General features: G+C 45.2%; 2 protein-coding genes across 5 annotated transcripts in view; one reads left to right on the forward strand and one right to left on the reverse strand.

Moving 5' to 3' along the window:
• Positions 1-5,999: 5,999 nt before the first annotated feature.
• On the reverse strand, positions 6,000-10,944 carry FAM72A (family with sequence similarity 72 member A). Its single transcript, XM_037410266.1, has 4 exons — positions 10,688-10,944; positions 9,578-9,655; positions 8,353-8,477; positions 6,000-7,425 (listed from the first exon to the last, which is right to left on the reverse strand). The coding sequence occupies exons 1-4, from the start codon at positions 10,837-10,839 to the stop codon at positions 7,331-7,333; spliced, it is 450 nt and encodes a 149-aa protein (XP_037266163.1). The 5' UTR covers positions 10,840-10,944; the 3' UTR covers positions 6,000-7,330.
• A 409-nt stretch (positions 10,945-11,353) lies between these two features.
• Positions 11,354-15,571, forward strand: part of SRGAP2 (SLIT-ROBO Rho GTPase activating protein 2) — a 111,449-nt gene continuing 107,231 nt past the window's right edge. For 3 of the 4 annotated variants that reach the window (XM_037410262.1, XM_037410264.1, XM_037410265.1), the window contains exons 1-2: positions 11,354-11,435; positions 12,313-12,855. In XM_037410262.1, coding sequence (XP_037266159.1) covers positions 12,789-12,855 — 67 coding nt within the window. In that variant the 5' untranslated portion in view covers positions 11,354-11,435; positions 12,313-12,788. Of the gene's footprint in view, positions 11,436-11,582; positions 11,656-12,312; positions 12,856-15,571 lie in introns of those variants that run through there. The other variant, XM_037410263.1, reaches the window with a different exon arrangement.

Consider the following 15,571-nt stretch of genomic DNA (forward strand, 5'->3'; position numbering starts at 1 on the left):
GAGTGTCTCTTCTTCAAAGCGCCCGTTTCTCAGCCAAGGTACGCTCAGTCGGTGCCTCCTCTCCCTGGGTCATTTGCAATCCAGGCTTGTTTTCAAGGAGTAAATTGGGCCAGCGTGAGTTTTTGTGGGGGAGAGGTAAGTGACAAAGAGGGAACCAGTTCTTTTTCTAGCAGAGAAATTTTCAGACCGTAATTAATGTGTCTTCTCCATGCATGTATGTGCATGCACACACCCAGACATAGCTGTCTTTGATCTCTGCTGGGAGGCTGGGGAGAATACGGAGCCTATAAAATCAAACTTATTATTAGGGGCATTAGAGCACGGGGATAACTGCGCCGCTTTCCCCTGGGCTTTGGAAAAGAGCAAGCTTGGATCCACCTGGCCTCTCCTGCTAGCCAGTTCGGTACGCGATGGATGTGACTGCTTGAGAGACACAAGCAAGGCGCTGGGAGGGGAAAGCAACGTTGTCAGGTCTGGCAACGTACACTGCAATTAATGCCAAAGCCATCAGTGCCCATGGTTTGAACCCCCTGGCAGGAGCGAGAGGAGGCTCGAGTGATGCAGGAAGAGTGGCAGGTTGTTATCAAAGTGCCTGCCGCCACCCGAAAGCTGCTTGTTATTAAGCCCTATGATTTTTGTGATTGACTTGCAGCAAGCGCTGCTCAATTTGCTGAGAATTGCTTTGTGCCATCAGAGTGGCACGAAGGTAAGGAGCGATTCGAGTTCATGCATCGCTGGCATGTTTGTATCAGATCAGACTGGGAATCCAGTTAATAAGGTAAAAGGTTTCTTATAGTGGCCAGTTGCTTTTAAGCAGTTTTAAAATTTTGATTTCCCATAAGGACTGGAATAAAAAAAAATAGATATATTCTGCTGAATATATACTTCCTGGCACTTATGAATGCTGCCTCTGGTAGCAGGTGAGATTGAAAAAAAATGTATTTATCTGAATTTTAAATTCAAAGCTACAAAGAAAGCAATTTGGACTTTGGGTAAAATGTGAAGCAGAGTAAAATTAACTTTACAGGGCAAAATGCACTTCCAGCCTGGGGTCCAATAAAAAGCAGAGCGACGTTGTGGAAAGTCTTGTGATGGGCCTTTGCACAACAGCAGATTGCTTAATTTTTTCCAAATATTTGAGGCGCTCATTAACATCCGAGTGGATGCTGGGGTGAATCTGCAGCAGCTTTCACAATCTTCCCTCAAATGTGACCCCGGTTATTCCATCTGCATTATTAACCAAATAATCCTCTGGTTGCGTTGGCTTCCCCGACCACCTCGTGAGGAAACTATTGCAGCTTTGGTATTCTGGTGGTCTGAAACCAGCTACTTCTCTCTGTGTGTCCACTTACACGGTGATGAATAAGAGAGTTGGTCAAAGCAAGTGGCTCTGAAGTGGTTTAAAAATTCTGTCATTGAAAGGAGCTCGGTTTTGCATCTGGCATAGCAGCCCGGCACCGTTTTCCCTGAATATCTGGCTGGTGAAGGTGCATTCTCACTCCTGTTTTCAGGCGCAGATCCTATCTGTGCCGTCTTCAAATGGTTTTGGTTCTCTAGCTTCACACACTGTGTTTTTAATTCAGGCCAAAGTCTGCTTGCAATACCGACGACGAAGCCTGGCACCCTTCGCGTCCAAAGCAGCTTGCTGCAAGCTAGTTTGCAGCTCTTCCATTGCCAACGTCTGCTGAAAAGCTTTCTGGGTCTGTTCTGTAAGCACAGCAGAAAGGAGAGACCAGATTCCTGCTTGTTGAAGTTTTGCTAGTCTCAGAACTGAATAGATACTTACACTTTTTTAAAATGAAGACAAACAAATCGCTAATAAAAGAATAGCTACTGGCGAAACCTCCAGAAAGTGTAGACAAAGGGCGTGTGAGCTTTGTATTCTCAGTTTTCTCTGTGTCCTTTGGTCCTGAAACCTCTTTGCTTACCTGGGGAGTGTTGTGTTGGCTGAGAGGCAGACAGACGATAGGAAGAGGCAAAATCAGATCAATTTTTTAAAAATTTAATTCTTATTAGCTTGCTTTTGTGTATGGAACTGTCAGATGTGCCCGTTAGACACAGGAGCAGTTTCTCTTTGGTTTTATGTTCCCTTCTGAGTTAGGGTGAGGGTCCCAAAACACCTGTATTTTTAGCGTTGTCTCCTCTGATAGTGGAAATTTCCTATTCCAAAACCTGCCATATGCTGGAGTGGGATGAACTAATAAGCTTCTGCCATAGCACAGCAGGGAAGAAGCCTAGTGCGGCTGCAGTTATGTTGGAACGATACTGGGTTATTTTTAATTAGCACTTTCCTCCAGGAAATAAGTGTAGTCAGAGAAATGCAAAAGATCAAGTCCTTTTTATCAGTCTGGCTTTATAACTGCCTGCACAAATTTCTACATACGTTGACATGCAGATGGCAGTGCCTAAGAGTGCTATGGTGCTAATTTCCCTTGTGTGGCATTACCCAGAGACATCAAGCTGTCAGCATTCAGACGACATAAGAAGTGAAGCACCAGAGATTGTTTGGCTTCTATTTGACCAGCTTTGTTCCCTGTTGGTTTTTTTCCCCCTCTTGCTGTCCAAAATGCAAGGCATGCTTTCTAATGAGAAATCAATAGAGTGCAGACTCACTTTGTTAAGCTTGTGTCACGCATGCAAGATGACAAGAGACGCTGCAGACAGCAAAGCAGCTAAAACGTCCCCCTGGCTAATAGCTGCTTGGAAATGCTGATGCTTTTTCAGAGAATAGCGTGGTTGATATTTCCTGATGAGAAGAGGGAGTTTTGGGTGGTGCATCAACGACTTGGAGTTAATTTCACAGGAGATGTTCCAGGCAGGCATCCTGCTTTTCTCTCTTGTCGTTCTTGTAATCCGCATAAATTGCAGCGTGGATCTCTTAGTTCTATGAATGCTGTATCTGTACAGGTTTGGAATAACCTGTTTTCTTTGTGGGCTTTTTACGGGTGTTTGGCTAGAGGCTAGATCAATCTCCTTTGTGTGATAGAGCAAGAGTAAAGCCTAATAACGCGGCAGAAACCCAGAAACACCAGCATAGGGAAAATTCCTTGCTGTAAGTACGAGGTGATGGAGCATGTGTGCTGGAAGAGCTGAATCTATTCATAGACTTGCAAATGCCTGTTGGAATAGGAAGACGCGATCCATAGCTGCAGGAACAGGCACGGCTCGGATCTCTGTTGTAGGCTTGGAACTAAGGAGTCTCCTCTTCAGGCTTACATGGCTTCGGCTTTATCTCTGATTGCTGATAGAGCCGTTCCCTCTCCGATAGAGCCGTTCCCTCTCCGGTAGAGTCATTCCCTCTCCGATAGAGCCGTTCCCTTGCCATCCCTGGGCTGCTTTGTTTACAGGGCAAGTTCTCTGAGTCTGCAAGTCGCTTTGCTCGTACAGTTTCTTGCACAATTGGCACCCGTGGATGTTATACTATACTAGCCTGGAGACACTCCCTTAATCCAAATAATAGCACACAAAGGCTGTTTACTTGGGATATGTGCTGTTCCTTGGGGTATGCTTTCAGAAACCACAGAGACTGCAAACGCAATAAAATATGTAACAATGACCTCTCACGACAAAGTAATTGGGTGATTTATAATAAATGACCATTTTACTTGACTTTAAAAAGCATGCCAGCTCTTGCATGCCAGAGAGAAGAGCACAACATAAGAGAGAGCTTAGTAATTCCCGTCTCTGAATGTCGGGCTCTTCCACTGATTGAACCTTGGGACTCCAGGTTCTGTCCTAGGAACAGGGACCCATCTGTCATCTGGCTCGCAGTGGATGAGCTGCATTCCGGGCTGTGTAAGAAGAGAGTGTCTTTCAGGCTGAACCTCCCTCAAGAATCAACGTATCGGTTTATACTGATAGAGATCACATACTGCATTTCATTACAGAGTCATGCTTACCGTGGTCCTTGCAGCATGCTGTCTCCTCGGCAGCTGCTTTACATCCTGCACTTGGCTGCAGTTCAAGGGTAAAAGAATTCTGAACTGTTTGTCATTGTAAAGCATTTTGGGATGAATGGTGCTACATAAATGTAAGATCATGATTAGGCATTACTCTGTACTGGAATAATGAAGAATATTTAAATGTGTTTTTTCTAGTAAGTCTTATTTAATATGAAAGGGAATCAATTTATCACTGTCTGGATATGACTTTCTCCTACCCTTCCAGCTAATATTGTGCAGTGCAGATAATGCGTTGCAGGAAAGAAAATGGTTGACCATCTATGGCAGCGTGATTACAGAGGTCCCTGTGATTTAAAAATCAAATCAAAGTTATTTATCCTCAGTGGCTTTTGGAATCCTGCTTTCGAATGTTTTCATGCAAACAAGTCTGTGACCCTGAACCTACAAGTCTGCGTTACTCAATATCGTGTAGCTGCAGAGCTGCTGGGAATGTGCCGGGCACACTGTGACCGATGTGCGCCCTGCAGCAGATGCAGTGCTGTGGGTACTAAGGATAACTGCATCAATTTTGGCTGTTCTGTTAGTGCCAGCAGACTTTGGAAATCTTGCAGAAGCACTGACTTTACATTTTAGACTCAAGGCCCTTTGCCTGGTGTTCAGTCCCTTCTGATTAAAACCAGATCTGATTAGAGAGACTAAAGTTCTTTAATTACTTGCATTGTGCACCTTAATGAGCAGAAGAGAAAGGCCTTAGGACTCAGTTCTTGTTTTTCAGCTTTGTGCTCTGCTTTTGAATTTCATTAACACCCTTACACCAAAGATGACAACAGCCGTCCAGCTTTTTCTCGTTCAGACTGACCACAGATCTGTCAGGCAGTTGAACCCTGCTGATATATTAATTCTGGACATTATGTGTCTTAATGTCCAGCATTTTTATACCAAATGCCTTGCAGCCATCACCTTCCAAACGATTCACAACAGATTCCAGGGTTGTGCTACAACATACGTACCTTGTATGTCGAGGCATACAAACAAAAACCCCGTAGAGACCTGAGTTGTTTTATTTCAAACAAAGCCTTGGGTGGGGTGAAGTACTTGGGAGTGTTTCTAGAAATATTGATCTGGTTTTGTGCCAGCTGTTTAATGTCAGATATATCTATCAACCCAGAAAGTATTTCCCTACACAGGCTGATCCCTGCAAACTTAACCCATAACATTAGGGCCCTGTGAATAAGGAGCAGTGGCTTTACCACAAACTGCTCAGTCAGTACTTTTAATTTCAGCTGGAAAGAAGTAGCCCTAGACATGATTAGTTTGTTCCATAATGTTCAGGACAGCTGGGGCAATAGATGATGTTTGTTTACTTTGTATATAATACCTAGAACTTCTTTATTGTCAAAAAAACAAAAACTGAACTTACTTAAAAGTTGGCTCATTTTTTATTTCAAGCTGATGCCTGGTTGAGATGAACTAGCTCAAACAGGCCTGTGTAATTAAAGTAGTTCATAGCAGAACTTCCAGTTCTCTGTGTACAAACAGATAGGGAGCAAAAACAGAATTATTGACTTGATGTGAAGAAATTATAGTCCTCTTAACTTCTCTGTGGGAGAAGAGCTCAACAGTCAGCTCTGCCACTACACAGGGCTGGCTCAAAACTGCAAAGGTTATAAATGGCAAGTGTTAAACTTGCAACAAAGCAGAATTACATTATGGGAAATCTATTTGAACTATTGTGCTACTTATAAAAAACCCCAACAATCAAAAGTATTTTTAGCTCATGAATTCTGTTGGAAAGTCTTTGTGTGAGAAAGTCACCTTGCCAGCTTAATACTGTAGCCACAACATGATCAAATTCATGCAGCACAGAAAACTGGCAAAAAATGCAATGTGGTGTTATGGAAGATTTAACTGACTAAACACTTTTAAGACTGAGAAACTGTCAGGTTTGTCAGTGTAAAAAGGAGGTGATGTTTTGGGGGTCTCTAAATCAACATCATAGTAGTAAGAACCTAATTATTCAACTAGTTTAATACAAGATGCTCTTTCATTGTTCTGATTATCATTACACATCCATATTAATTAAAGCCCAGAAGATTATATAGTCCAAAACATCTATTTAATGAGCAGACATAACACAGGAAGTCAAAACAAGACATACACCCACGCATATATATACATACCAATATACATTTAAACAATGCAGAAGAGGTAGTATGTTAATTAAGAAATATATAACATGCAGTAAAAATAATAAGACAATTCAGACCTGCTGTCATTGCACCTCTTCCAAGTATCACAGGAGGCTATAGAATGACTTACTCAGTGTCAATCCAAATTTAAAAATGTACTCTGTTCTCTTATATGATTGTACCTTGAATTTTCTAAAGGTGATCCTTCAGGTGACTTGCTGAAGGGGACAGTATTTAGTTCATAAGTTAAATACCATGGCTGTAACAATTTGGATAATAAGCTTTGAATCCTTTAGTTCTTACAAGAACCAGATTGTGTGCGCTTCAGAACATAAGGTTAGGCATGAACACCAAATATTTAACCTGATCTCTTTTCTTTTTCTTTCTCTATAAAGACTCAATCAGATGACAGATTTCTGCTTTGGAGGGATGCCTACCCTAGAAGACGAAAAAAATAACACTTAAAACTGGATGGATTTGATTGTTGACCTTAAGAAAAACTCCAGTGTAGTCTTGAAGTTCTATTAGACATTAAGTATATGTAGCAATTACTGAGGTTTTATTAGAGGGGGGGAAAAAAAATGAGCTTGATCTCAGAAACATGATCCTAAAAGTACAGAAAGATGAGATGGAAAAGCTGTGCAAGATAGCTTCCCAGTCCGCATTCAGGAGCATCCTAGCATGCCTCAGATGCCCAGAGAACAAGCTGCTAAAAGCAGAAGAGCCAGATCATAGAGCCAAAGGTCCAATACTTTAAGCCACTTATTCAGCAACTCTGTATACTCAGAATAGAAGCCCGGGACAATGATCCGTCCGACCACAAAAGCAGAGCTCTTTCAGAACTTTGTCGATCAGCCTGATTATTAAGATTTTTAAGCTGTACTTACAGCAACTGAAAGACTCTGTGAATAATGTTTTAGGAAAGAAGAAAAAATACAGTTGAGAAGGATTATCAACTGTAAAAAAACAAAACAGACCTAGGTCTCAGTAAATGCACCTTCCATCTGCATTTCTAGGTCTAATCAAGGCATGTCTTTACTCAGAAGATACACGCTAGGCAGAATCAAGAGTCTGTGGAAGGCTACAGTGAGAGAGGAAGCCGATACCTTCCTTTTTAGGATTGTTTTCCAGATTTCCTGGTTTCCTATATTGTTTAAACTCTGATGGGCCAGCAGGAACAAAAAAATCCAAACCAAACAGCAATATAATGAAGATACTGTAGTAGATTGTAGATAACATTTATCTGATATACTCCTCCTCAGAGATGCAGGACGTATCTTCATCTGTGCTTTCCTCCAAATCCGGCAAGTTGCCCCAAAGCAATACATTTACACCTGGTGGGAAGGAAGTAAGAAGACGGGGGGGGGGGGCGGGGGGGGAAAGAAAAAGTATTTTTGGATTGCGACCTTATTTTTAAGTTGCACGACTGTCTATTTTCGGAGAAAATAACTACTCTAGTAATTGAAAAACCTGGTAAGTCATGTTCGTGATATATTTAGCTAGATGCTTTCCTAGTGTCTTCCAAAGTGATCTTGTGAGTGGTGGTATTTACAGCATCACTCAAAGAATAAGTCCCTGCTCACAGATGTATTTCTACAGCTAATTCCTGTAGCTATTGATAATCCCCTCATGGCTGACTTATTTTTAAATGCATTGATGTGAGACACAGGTGACACTGAAAGGCTTAGACAATAAGTTACTCCCATCTGCAAGGAGGAGATATGATTTGTCAGAATGCTATGCATTCCTGAGGACTCAAGGCAAATTATGCTAGACACTTGGCATCCAAACAACATCTAGCTGAAGAAACTAGCTAGCACGAGCTCTAACTTCAGCTTGAGCTAATGAGGACTCAGTTATATAGGGTCAAAGTGACAACATGACTCACCCAAAAAGAGTGCCCATTGGACAGCTGCCTAATAGCCCCGTAAAGCTATACATACCGCTATAAATAGCAGCTGGTAGCTGTGTTTATACTAGTTATAATATTGCTTCAGAAAATCCTGACTTCTGCCCAGAAAAGGGGGTAGGTTAAACTTTCTGATGAAGCTAAATTTCCACTTAGAAATTTTCATTTACAAAGTAGCTACAACTACCTCCCCCAAAGTAGTTTGCTAGATTAGCAATACAGTAACGCTTGCCTTATTCCTCCATATGTTACACTCCCTCCATATGCTTTAACTATATCGAGATGCCTCATTAGAAGGTGCACTTAGGATTAAAGATTTTAGGGAAGAGAAGGAAACATATGTGTTCCTTACCAGAAGGGTCTAGTCTGTTGATGCCGAAGACGGCTTGGCTATGAAACATCCAGAAGTGGCCATTATTACAGGACAGCAGGCAAGGTTTGCAGGGAGAAATCACATGATAACCGACAATGTTACCACTAGAAAGACAAGTGAAATCATGAGCGACACAAATGTCTGATGAGAAGATAGATGTTGTTGGCTTTTCCAGCTCAAACTAATGTTAAATAGCCACAGTACCAGACCATTATGTAAATTTTCATAAAGTTAAGGGAACATAGTTAAACAAGCATCTTACGTATTCAGGGAACATCTGTCAGGAGTTCAGAATATCTAAGTTTTAGATCTTTGGCATAGAGAACCATTTAGTAACCTAAATTGTGTAATCCAGATTAGTTTACATACCAACAAATGGTGGTGGAATTTTTTTTATTTTTTTATTTGGAAAGCCAGTGATTCCATTGGAATCAACATAGAAGTTCATCACGCACACAAAATCCATCTGTACAGAAGCACTGTGCACAGGAGAGTATCAGTAGTAGGAGTAATGAGACAGAGACTATCAAAGCCTTGTCTACTCTCCTAGGCTGAAACCTCAACCAACCATCTTTCTACTTCTCAGTTGTGCACTCTGGTGAGATACTTGTTTCTCCTGTTTAAAAAATAAAATACTGTGCTCCTATCACAGCCCCCCATCGCTTAAACTTGAACAAGGTAAAAGTCTTGCTTATGAAGCTGAAAGGATCATCTCAGATAACTGTGAGTTATTTGAGACTTGTTGTTTTTACTCTTAAATATCAGGCACTAATAAAGAGGATAAAAGAACTCCAAGAACTTTAGTGACAGCATGTTCCATCTGCTAGCAACAACTAGATCTGCCAAGAGGATGTTCTATTAATTAGAATATGAGTAACTACTTCTTACTGCGGCCTTATTCACACAATTATCTCAGTGTTGAAGCAGACATTTAATCAGGCAGGTGGCACGCAAGCCTTCCCATATACTCAGACTACTGACAAGGTTGTCACATTTCCACTTGGGACTTGCACAGAAATAGACTGGCAGCCATGCCCAGAAGTAGTGGGCTGAGTTTCTATCAAGCAGCATTAAATTTGAAATACAGTATGCAATCTGTTCATTCATCCCTTAACTCTTGCACTGCAGTAGTCTACAGTGAGAAGATGAAACAGTATTGCAGCGTGCTGGAGGAGGCGTTAGTGTCACGGAATGGCATTCTTACCACTTTAAACACGCGATGTTCTTCAGTTTGCATTTGCAGATTTCGGTAAAATAGCAGGTTCCAATGAAATCAACAGTACTAGATAGGAAGAAAGTGAAAATACTGAATTTAGATGCAGCTATGACTACAACTGTACTGTATTGATAATACAGGTCTGAAGTCACAGCAAAGCGATGTTACCACTGCAGTCTGCTGTGTTGGTTTGTTTTGTTTTTAAACTCTCCCAAGACCACACAGTTCCGTTTTCCTATCAGCTACCAGCCACACTCATATGGAAACAGAGACCCATATGACGTTACATGACAGTATCTCTAGTCCTCTCAAATCAGGCCAGAAAATGCCACTTCTCTGAGCACTCACCATCACTCGCACACTCGGGGCTGGCTGCTGGCAGCGTGGCCCTATCAGTCAGAAATCTGATCACAGCCGTCACCATAGTTCCTGGTGAATCTCAGCTAAGACTACAGAACGATAGCTTAAAGGCTAGGCCATTTAAAACCAAACCTTTGATTTCTTATCTCCTTTTTAACCCTTCTTATTAACATGTTATTTTGCAATCTTACTTCCTTAGTATTCAAATATTGCAATGGGAAAGCAACACACAGCCGACGTGGAGGGGAGTCATTCTGGAACCTGCGCAAGAGCAGGTTTGTTCTGTTTGCAGGCATTTATTTCCAGTTCTAACCTTTGCTTAAGGAAGGAGCTGGAGGAACTCCCCGTGGCTTCCCGGGCCTACGTCTTCCCCACGAACAGATTAAATTAGACTTTTTATTTACTAGACAAGGGCCAGCCTCGCTGCCCCAGGGCTGAAGGCGAGCCCTGTGGAACTGGAAATGGAGGAAGGGCTTGAATGGCGTGCTGCGAGGCCGCTCTCCCGGTGACAGCGGATTATGCCACTGATCCCCCGGGATCGCGGGGGGCGTAGGCCGCAGTCCTGGCGGTAGGTCGCAGCCCCCCGGGGGTAGGGCACAGCCCCCCGGGGGTGCCAGCCTGCAGCTCCCGGCCGGCCATGCGGGGCCTCGGGGCCGTGGTCGTGCCCCACCAGAGGGATCCGTGGGGTCCAGCCGTCCCCCGCCCCCCCCCCCCCCCTCGCGCCGGCCCGGCGCTTACCCCGAAGGCGGGATGTCGGTGGAGTAGAGGTCGGTGTCGGTGTCCGCCAGCAGAACGGCCTTCATCCCCCGCGAGCTCAGCACCTGCTGGCAGAAGCGGCAGCACAGCACGGCCACGCACCGGTCCTCGAAGGTGCAGCTGCTGGCCGACATGGCGGGCGGGCACCGCCGGGCCGGGCCAGGCCCCGCCGCTCCGATCCCGTCCCGTCCCGTCCCGTCCCGGAGCCGTCAACAGCCACGCTCCCACCTGTCAGTTTGAATTCCCGACCTCAGTCTCCCATTGGGCGCGGAAAGCCCCGCCCCCCAACCTGATTAGTGGAAATCAGTGGCGGGGCCCACCCTATCGTTGCAAGCCGTTGGAGGAGACAGGTGGCACCACCCCTACCGCCTGGCTATTGGTGGAGAGGCACGCCCTGCCTCGCTCCCATTGGCGGTCTCTTTGCATGACTCGCCCCGCCCCTGCGCTGTCCTTGGGGCGGAGGCTCAGGCGCTCCGCCGGGCTCCGCCCACCCCGTCCTGGCGGGGCGGTGCAAAGGGTGCCAGGCGGCGGGAAGGGGGGTGGGCCCAGCGGAGGAATGTAGCCACCTAATTGGCCGCGGCGCCCGTCGCTCCGGCTCAGTGCTCTCCGCTGACTGGGCGGGCGGCGCGGCGGGGCGGTGGCGGGCCGGTGAGGGGGACCGGGTGGCGGGCAGCAGCGGCCGGAGGACGCCCGGCTGCGGGAGGCGGGGAGGCGGCTCCGCAGCGCCCAGGTAATCGCCCCGCCCGGCCGCTGGGCCCCCTCCCCTCCTCTGCCAGCCCGCCGAGGGGCCGCGGGCTGCCCCCGCCGCCTCCCCCCAGTCTCCCCTCAGCGCGGCCCTGAGGCGGGGCGCGGGGCCGCGTCCCTCAGCCCCGGCCCCCCCCGGGACCCCCCCACGCTTCCTCTCTCCGCCGCCCTCATTGTTCTTCCCGGGCGGGATGCGGATCCGGCGGGTGCCGTGTTTATTTATTTCTTCCTTCCATAGGCGCATCTTCCGCGGGGGCTGCAGCCTGACCCCCTCCCGCTCCTGAAAATAAGGGGGAAAAAATTTTAACAAATAAATAGGGAAGACGGGAGAAAAGTTGTGTCCCGCCGGCGGGCGGGTTCCCCTCCGCCCCGCACATGCCGCGCTGCGGCGCCCCGCGCCGGCTCCGACCCCCGCACCGGCCCTGGGGCCGCTGGAGGAAGCCGGGATACCGGCAGCCCCCCAGGGCCGGAGCTGCCGGGGGAGCAGCCGCGGACGGGGCCGCCCTGGCGTGCGGGAGCCGCGGGGCTGGGGCGGGTCTGCGGCGGGAGATGCTGTGTGCAGCCCCCGCCGTGCCGCCCCTCCGGGGAAGCGCTTTCCCCCTCCTAGGCTGGCTCCCCGGGGGACCCCGCTTTCCCCCTGAGCCCCTTCTGCCCCCCCTTGGGCCTGGCCGCCGTGTAGGCGTCTTCCCTGGGTTACCTGGTCGGGCTGCATTTCTAACCTCACGCTGCTGCTTAAAGGACAATTTGCAATGTCAGGGCAGCTTTTCTTGCCATCACAAATTTTTGGCAGCGCGTCTTGTGCCTGCTGGCTGCAAGCTGTAATTTTCTAAATATATATATATATATTTCTTTTGTATTTGCAGGCAAACAAACCAAAGAAAACGGCTTCTTGTCCTCCGTTCCTGCTCGCGTTTGGGATTTGATTTGCATCATCTCTGAGCCCATTTAGAAGAAAAAAAAAAAAAAGGCAAACCAAACCCACACAAAACATGTTGTGCGGAAGGACTTCCACTCCCTGGCTGTGCTATTAACGTTAGCAATCAGGAAGAGCCTTTGGGGGCTGCAGGATCTCGCTAGTCTGATGCTGCTGCTAAAGGTTTTGGTGCAGGGAGACAAAACTGCTGCCTCTTCCATCCACTGATATCTTAACATCTGCATTTTGCTGCTGCTGCGCGCCGTCTCACACCCTCTCTCCATGGACTGATTTTTTTTTTTTCCCTTTTTGTGGGGGGAAGGACAAGCAAGAAATCAAGGCATTGCATTGAGAGGAGAGAAATTGCATTTATATCTTGTGTTCTGGTGGATCTGTTTTGAGGTTAATCTTTTTGGAAGAGAAAACATGACGTCGCCAGCAAAATTCAAAAAGGATAAGGAGATCATAGCTGAATATGACACTCAAGTTAAAGGTAGGAATGGTTTTATTATCATCTCTTCGCTATTGCAGTCCTGACTTGCAATTGTAGGAGTTTGCAGTGGATGTTTGGGTGGGGAAGGGGGAAATCATTTGCAGATTGCCTGGAATTTGCAGGGCTTTTTCATAATACAATGCTGGATCGGGTTTGCAATGCTTTTTCTTGTCCCTATGGGATAGGTTCCTGCTATGGTTATTGCCTTTTTAAGGTATCACGGTAAGGGGTTTTTTTATGGAATATAACAAATTTTTGAGTTCTGAGAGATCCATATTCTTCTGTCTGCTGTTCTAAAACATGGCTCTGCATTTGAAATATGAGAGCCAGTTAATTGCTTTTTAATCCTCCTCCTATCAAGGGAATCTTTTTAAAAATCTGTGTAGTGTCAGAGGAGCATATTTCCACTGGTAGTAACGGGGACCATGCTGAGGGTCCCTGTAAAGCTGTTTGTGCTAGAAAGTTCCATTATTCGGGATTTTGCTCTTGGTGAGTCTGTAATGTTACTGTCTGGTTTTTCTTAGTGTGCTCTTGAGTGTAACACCTTAAGGTTGCAGTGTGTGTGCGTGTATATGCACACATATATGCATACATATAGAAATGAATATAACTAATGCATCAGTGTTATTCCCATTATCATAAGGAAGGCAATAAGGAGTCAGAGGCATATTTGCAATGATTGTGCAAGTCTTCTGCAAAATTCAGTTGGCTGGGTTTCAGGCTATCATGTGCCCTAGGTAGAAAAAAAAAAAGGTGAAATGTCTACTTGGCTTCTTATTTTCAAGATAATGTGTATTTGAAAGAATAATTATGGCATGTGTATGGCTTGCTATCGCTGTTAAGAAGTTACAAGATTTAGTGATTTATCTAATTGGTTAAAACTTGCTTGGTATGCTCCTAGCACACAGGAAAGATGGCCTGTGGGCAGGGTTGATTGAGTTGAATCAATGTGATTTAAAAAAATGTGATTTAAATCGGGATAGGAAACCTAGATTAAAACTGCCAATTAAAATATTCTTTTACAATTAGGTACGTAATAATTTTTCCTACTGGGGAGTGGGGGGGGAGGGGGCAGCTGGCTGGTTGCAAATCATTAAAACATGTCCTACAAGATGCGTGTCCTACACTGACCCTAGTACTCTGTACCTAGAAGTAGTTTTGACATATATGTGAAAAATGCTTACCTGAGCAAATATAAAGCTGAGTAAGAGTTTATTCTGTTTTTTTATTATTATTTTCATGTTCTTAAAGTTAAAAATGGAGAAGAGCATGTTTCTTTCTTAGTAGTGTAGTTTCTATTCCTGTTTTCTAGCTGTCTTTGGAAATGGGAATTGAAGCCAGTGTAAAATTAGAGGCTTATATGTTCTTTCATTATTTACCCCATCAAAATGTGTGTGATAGATACAAGCTTGTAGTCACAATATTTGTGAATTGGACTCAATAATAAGAAACAAGGCTTTAGAATTAGTAAAGTGCATCTTCTCATCTCCCAGGTTTTTTACGCATTAGAAAAGAAAAAAAATCTTTCCCTTCCTTTTCAAAAAAAGAGACCAACAAGATGTGTAGAATGGAAATGAGCCTTCCCTGTGTGCAGAGACCATGACTGCCAAAACTCAGTTCATCTCTTGCGGTATTTGTGCAGAGACCTGTCAATTAGCCTGTAAATGTGGTCTCAAAAGTGAGTTGTTGTAGTGTCATACAGATTTCTTTTGCTTTTTGCCTTATAAAATGTGCCTATTTTAAATATGTGAGGTTAAGAAGACTGGAAGTATGTAAACGGATGACGAGGAGCTGGGGAAAGGGGTTTCCTTCCTGGATTAGTGGCAAGGGCAGCTATGAGTTTGTTTGGGCTGTTCATCCCTCTTGCAGTTCAGCTTTCCCTGCGCAGGGGACTCCAGAAGTGGTTAATGGGAGGTGCTGATCCATCTCCTGCTCTTCCCTTGAGAGAGAGGTGAAGGTGGGCCAAAATACACGTGACAGTATGGTAACAATCTCCATCACCTCACTTGTTTCGAAGTACAGAGGAGAGCTTCCTTTACCCCTCTTTCTTCAGCCTTTCACAGGCTGCTTTGACAACAGGGATCATCATCCCCCTGCTTTTCAGGTCTGGGGGGAGACTTTGAAGTTATACGCTCCTCTTAAAATTTCATGAACCTTGCTTTACATTTTATAGACACCTCTGTTCCGAGTTGGATGGTGATTTGGCTCTATAGGGAAGCTATCATGAGTGGTAAAACCTCGTGCCTCTGTAATTCCAGAGATGCGCTGGTGTCTCTGTAACAGTGGGAAGATGAGGTGGTACTAAAGACATGCTTAAATCCGAAAGTGTAGTGCTGCCTAGTCATTAAACTTACCATGGTCCTTGCATAAAAATTTTGGTGTCCTGATCAAATTCTGTCTTCAGCTGCGGGAACAGTGTAGAAATGGTGTTAACTCTGATCATGGGTTGTTTGCTATCTTTTCTGTTGTGAAATGATGCCATGAAGCAGTCGCTGTGGGAGTGAGATGAATCAGGTGTTGGCATGCTACAGAAATTGTCAGGTATCAGCTCTTCCTCAGATGAAGAAACTCTGGTATTTTTACTGGCATTTCAAAACTGACTGTGTTTCCCCCCCCTCCCCCCTACACTCCGTACTGGCTGTGGGTTGGAAACCGTGTTTGGTGGCTTCGTTTAAAACCATTAATCCACAAACATGTACTTAAGCACTTTATTACT

Source organism: Falco rusticolus, chromosome 17, assembly GCF_015220075.1.
Source record: "Falco rusticolus isolate bFalRus1 chromosome 17, bFalRus1.pri, whole genome shotgun sequence".
NCBI classification, from domain to species: Eukaryota; Metazoa; Chordata; class Aves; order Falconiformes; family Falconidae; genus Falco; species Falco rusticolus.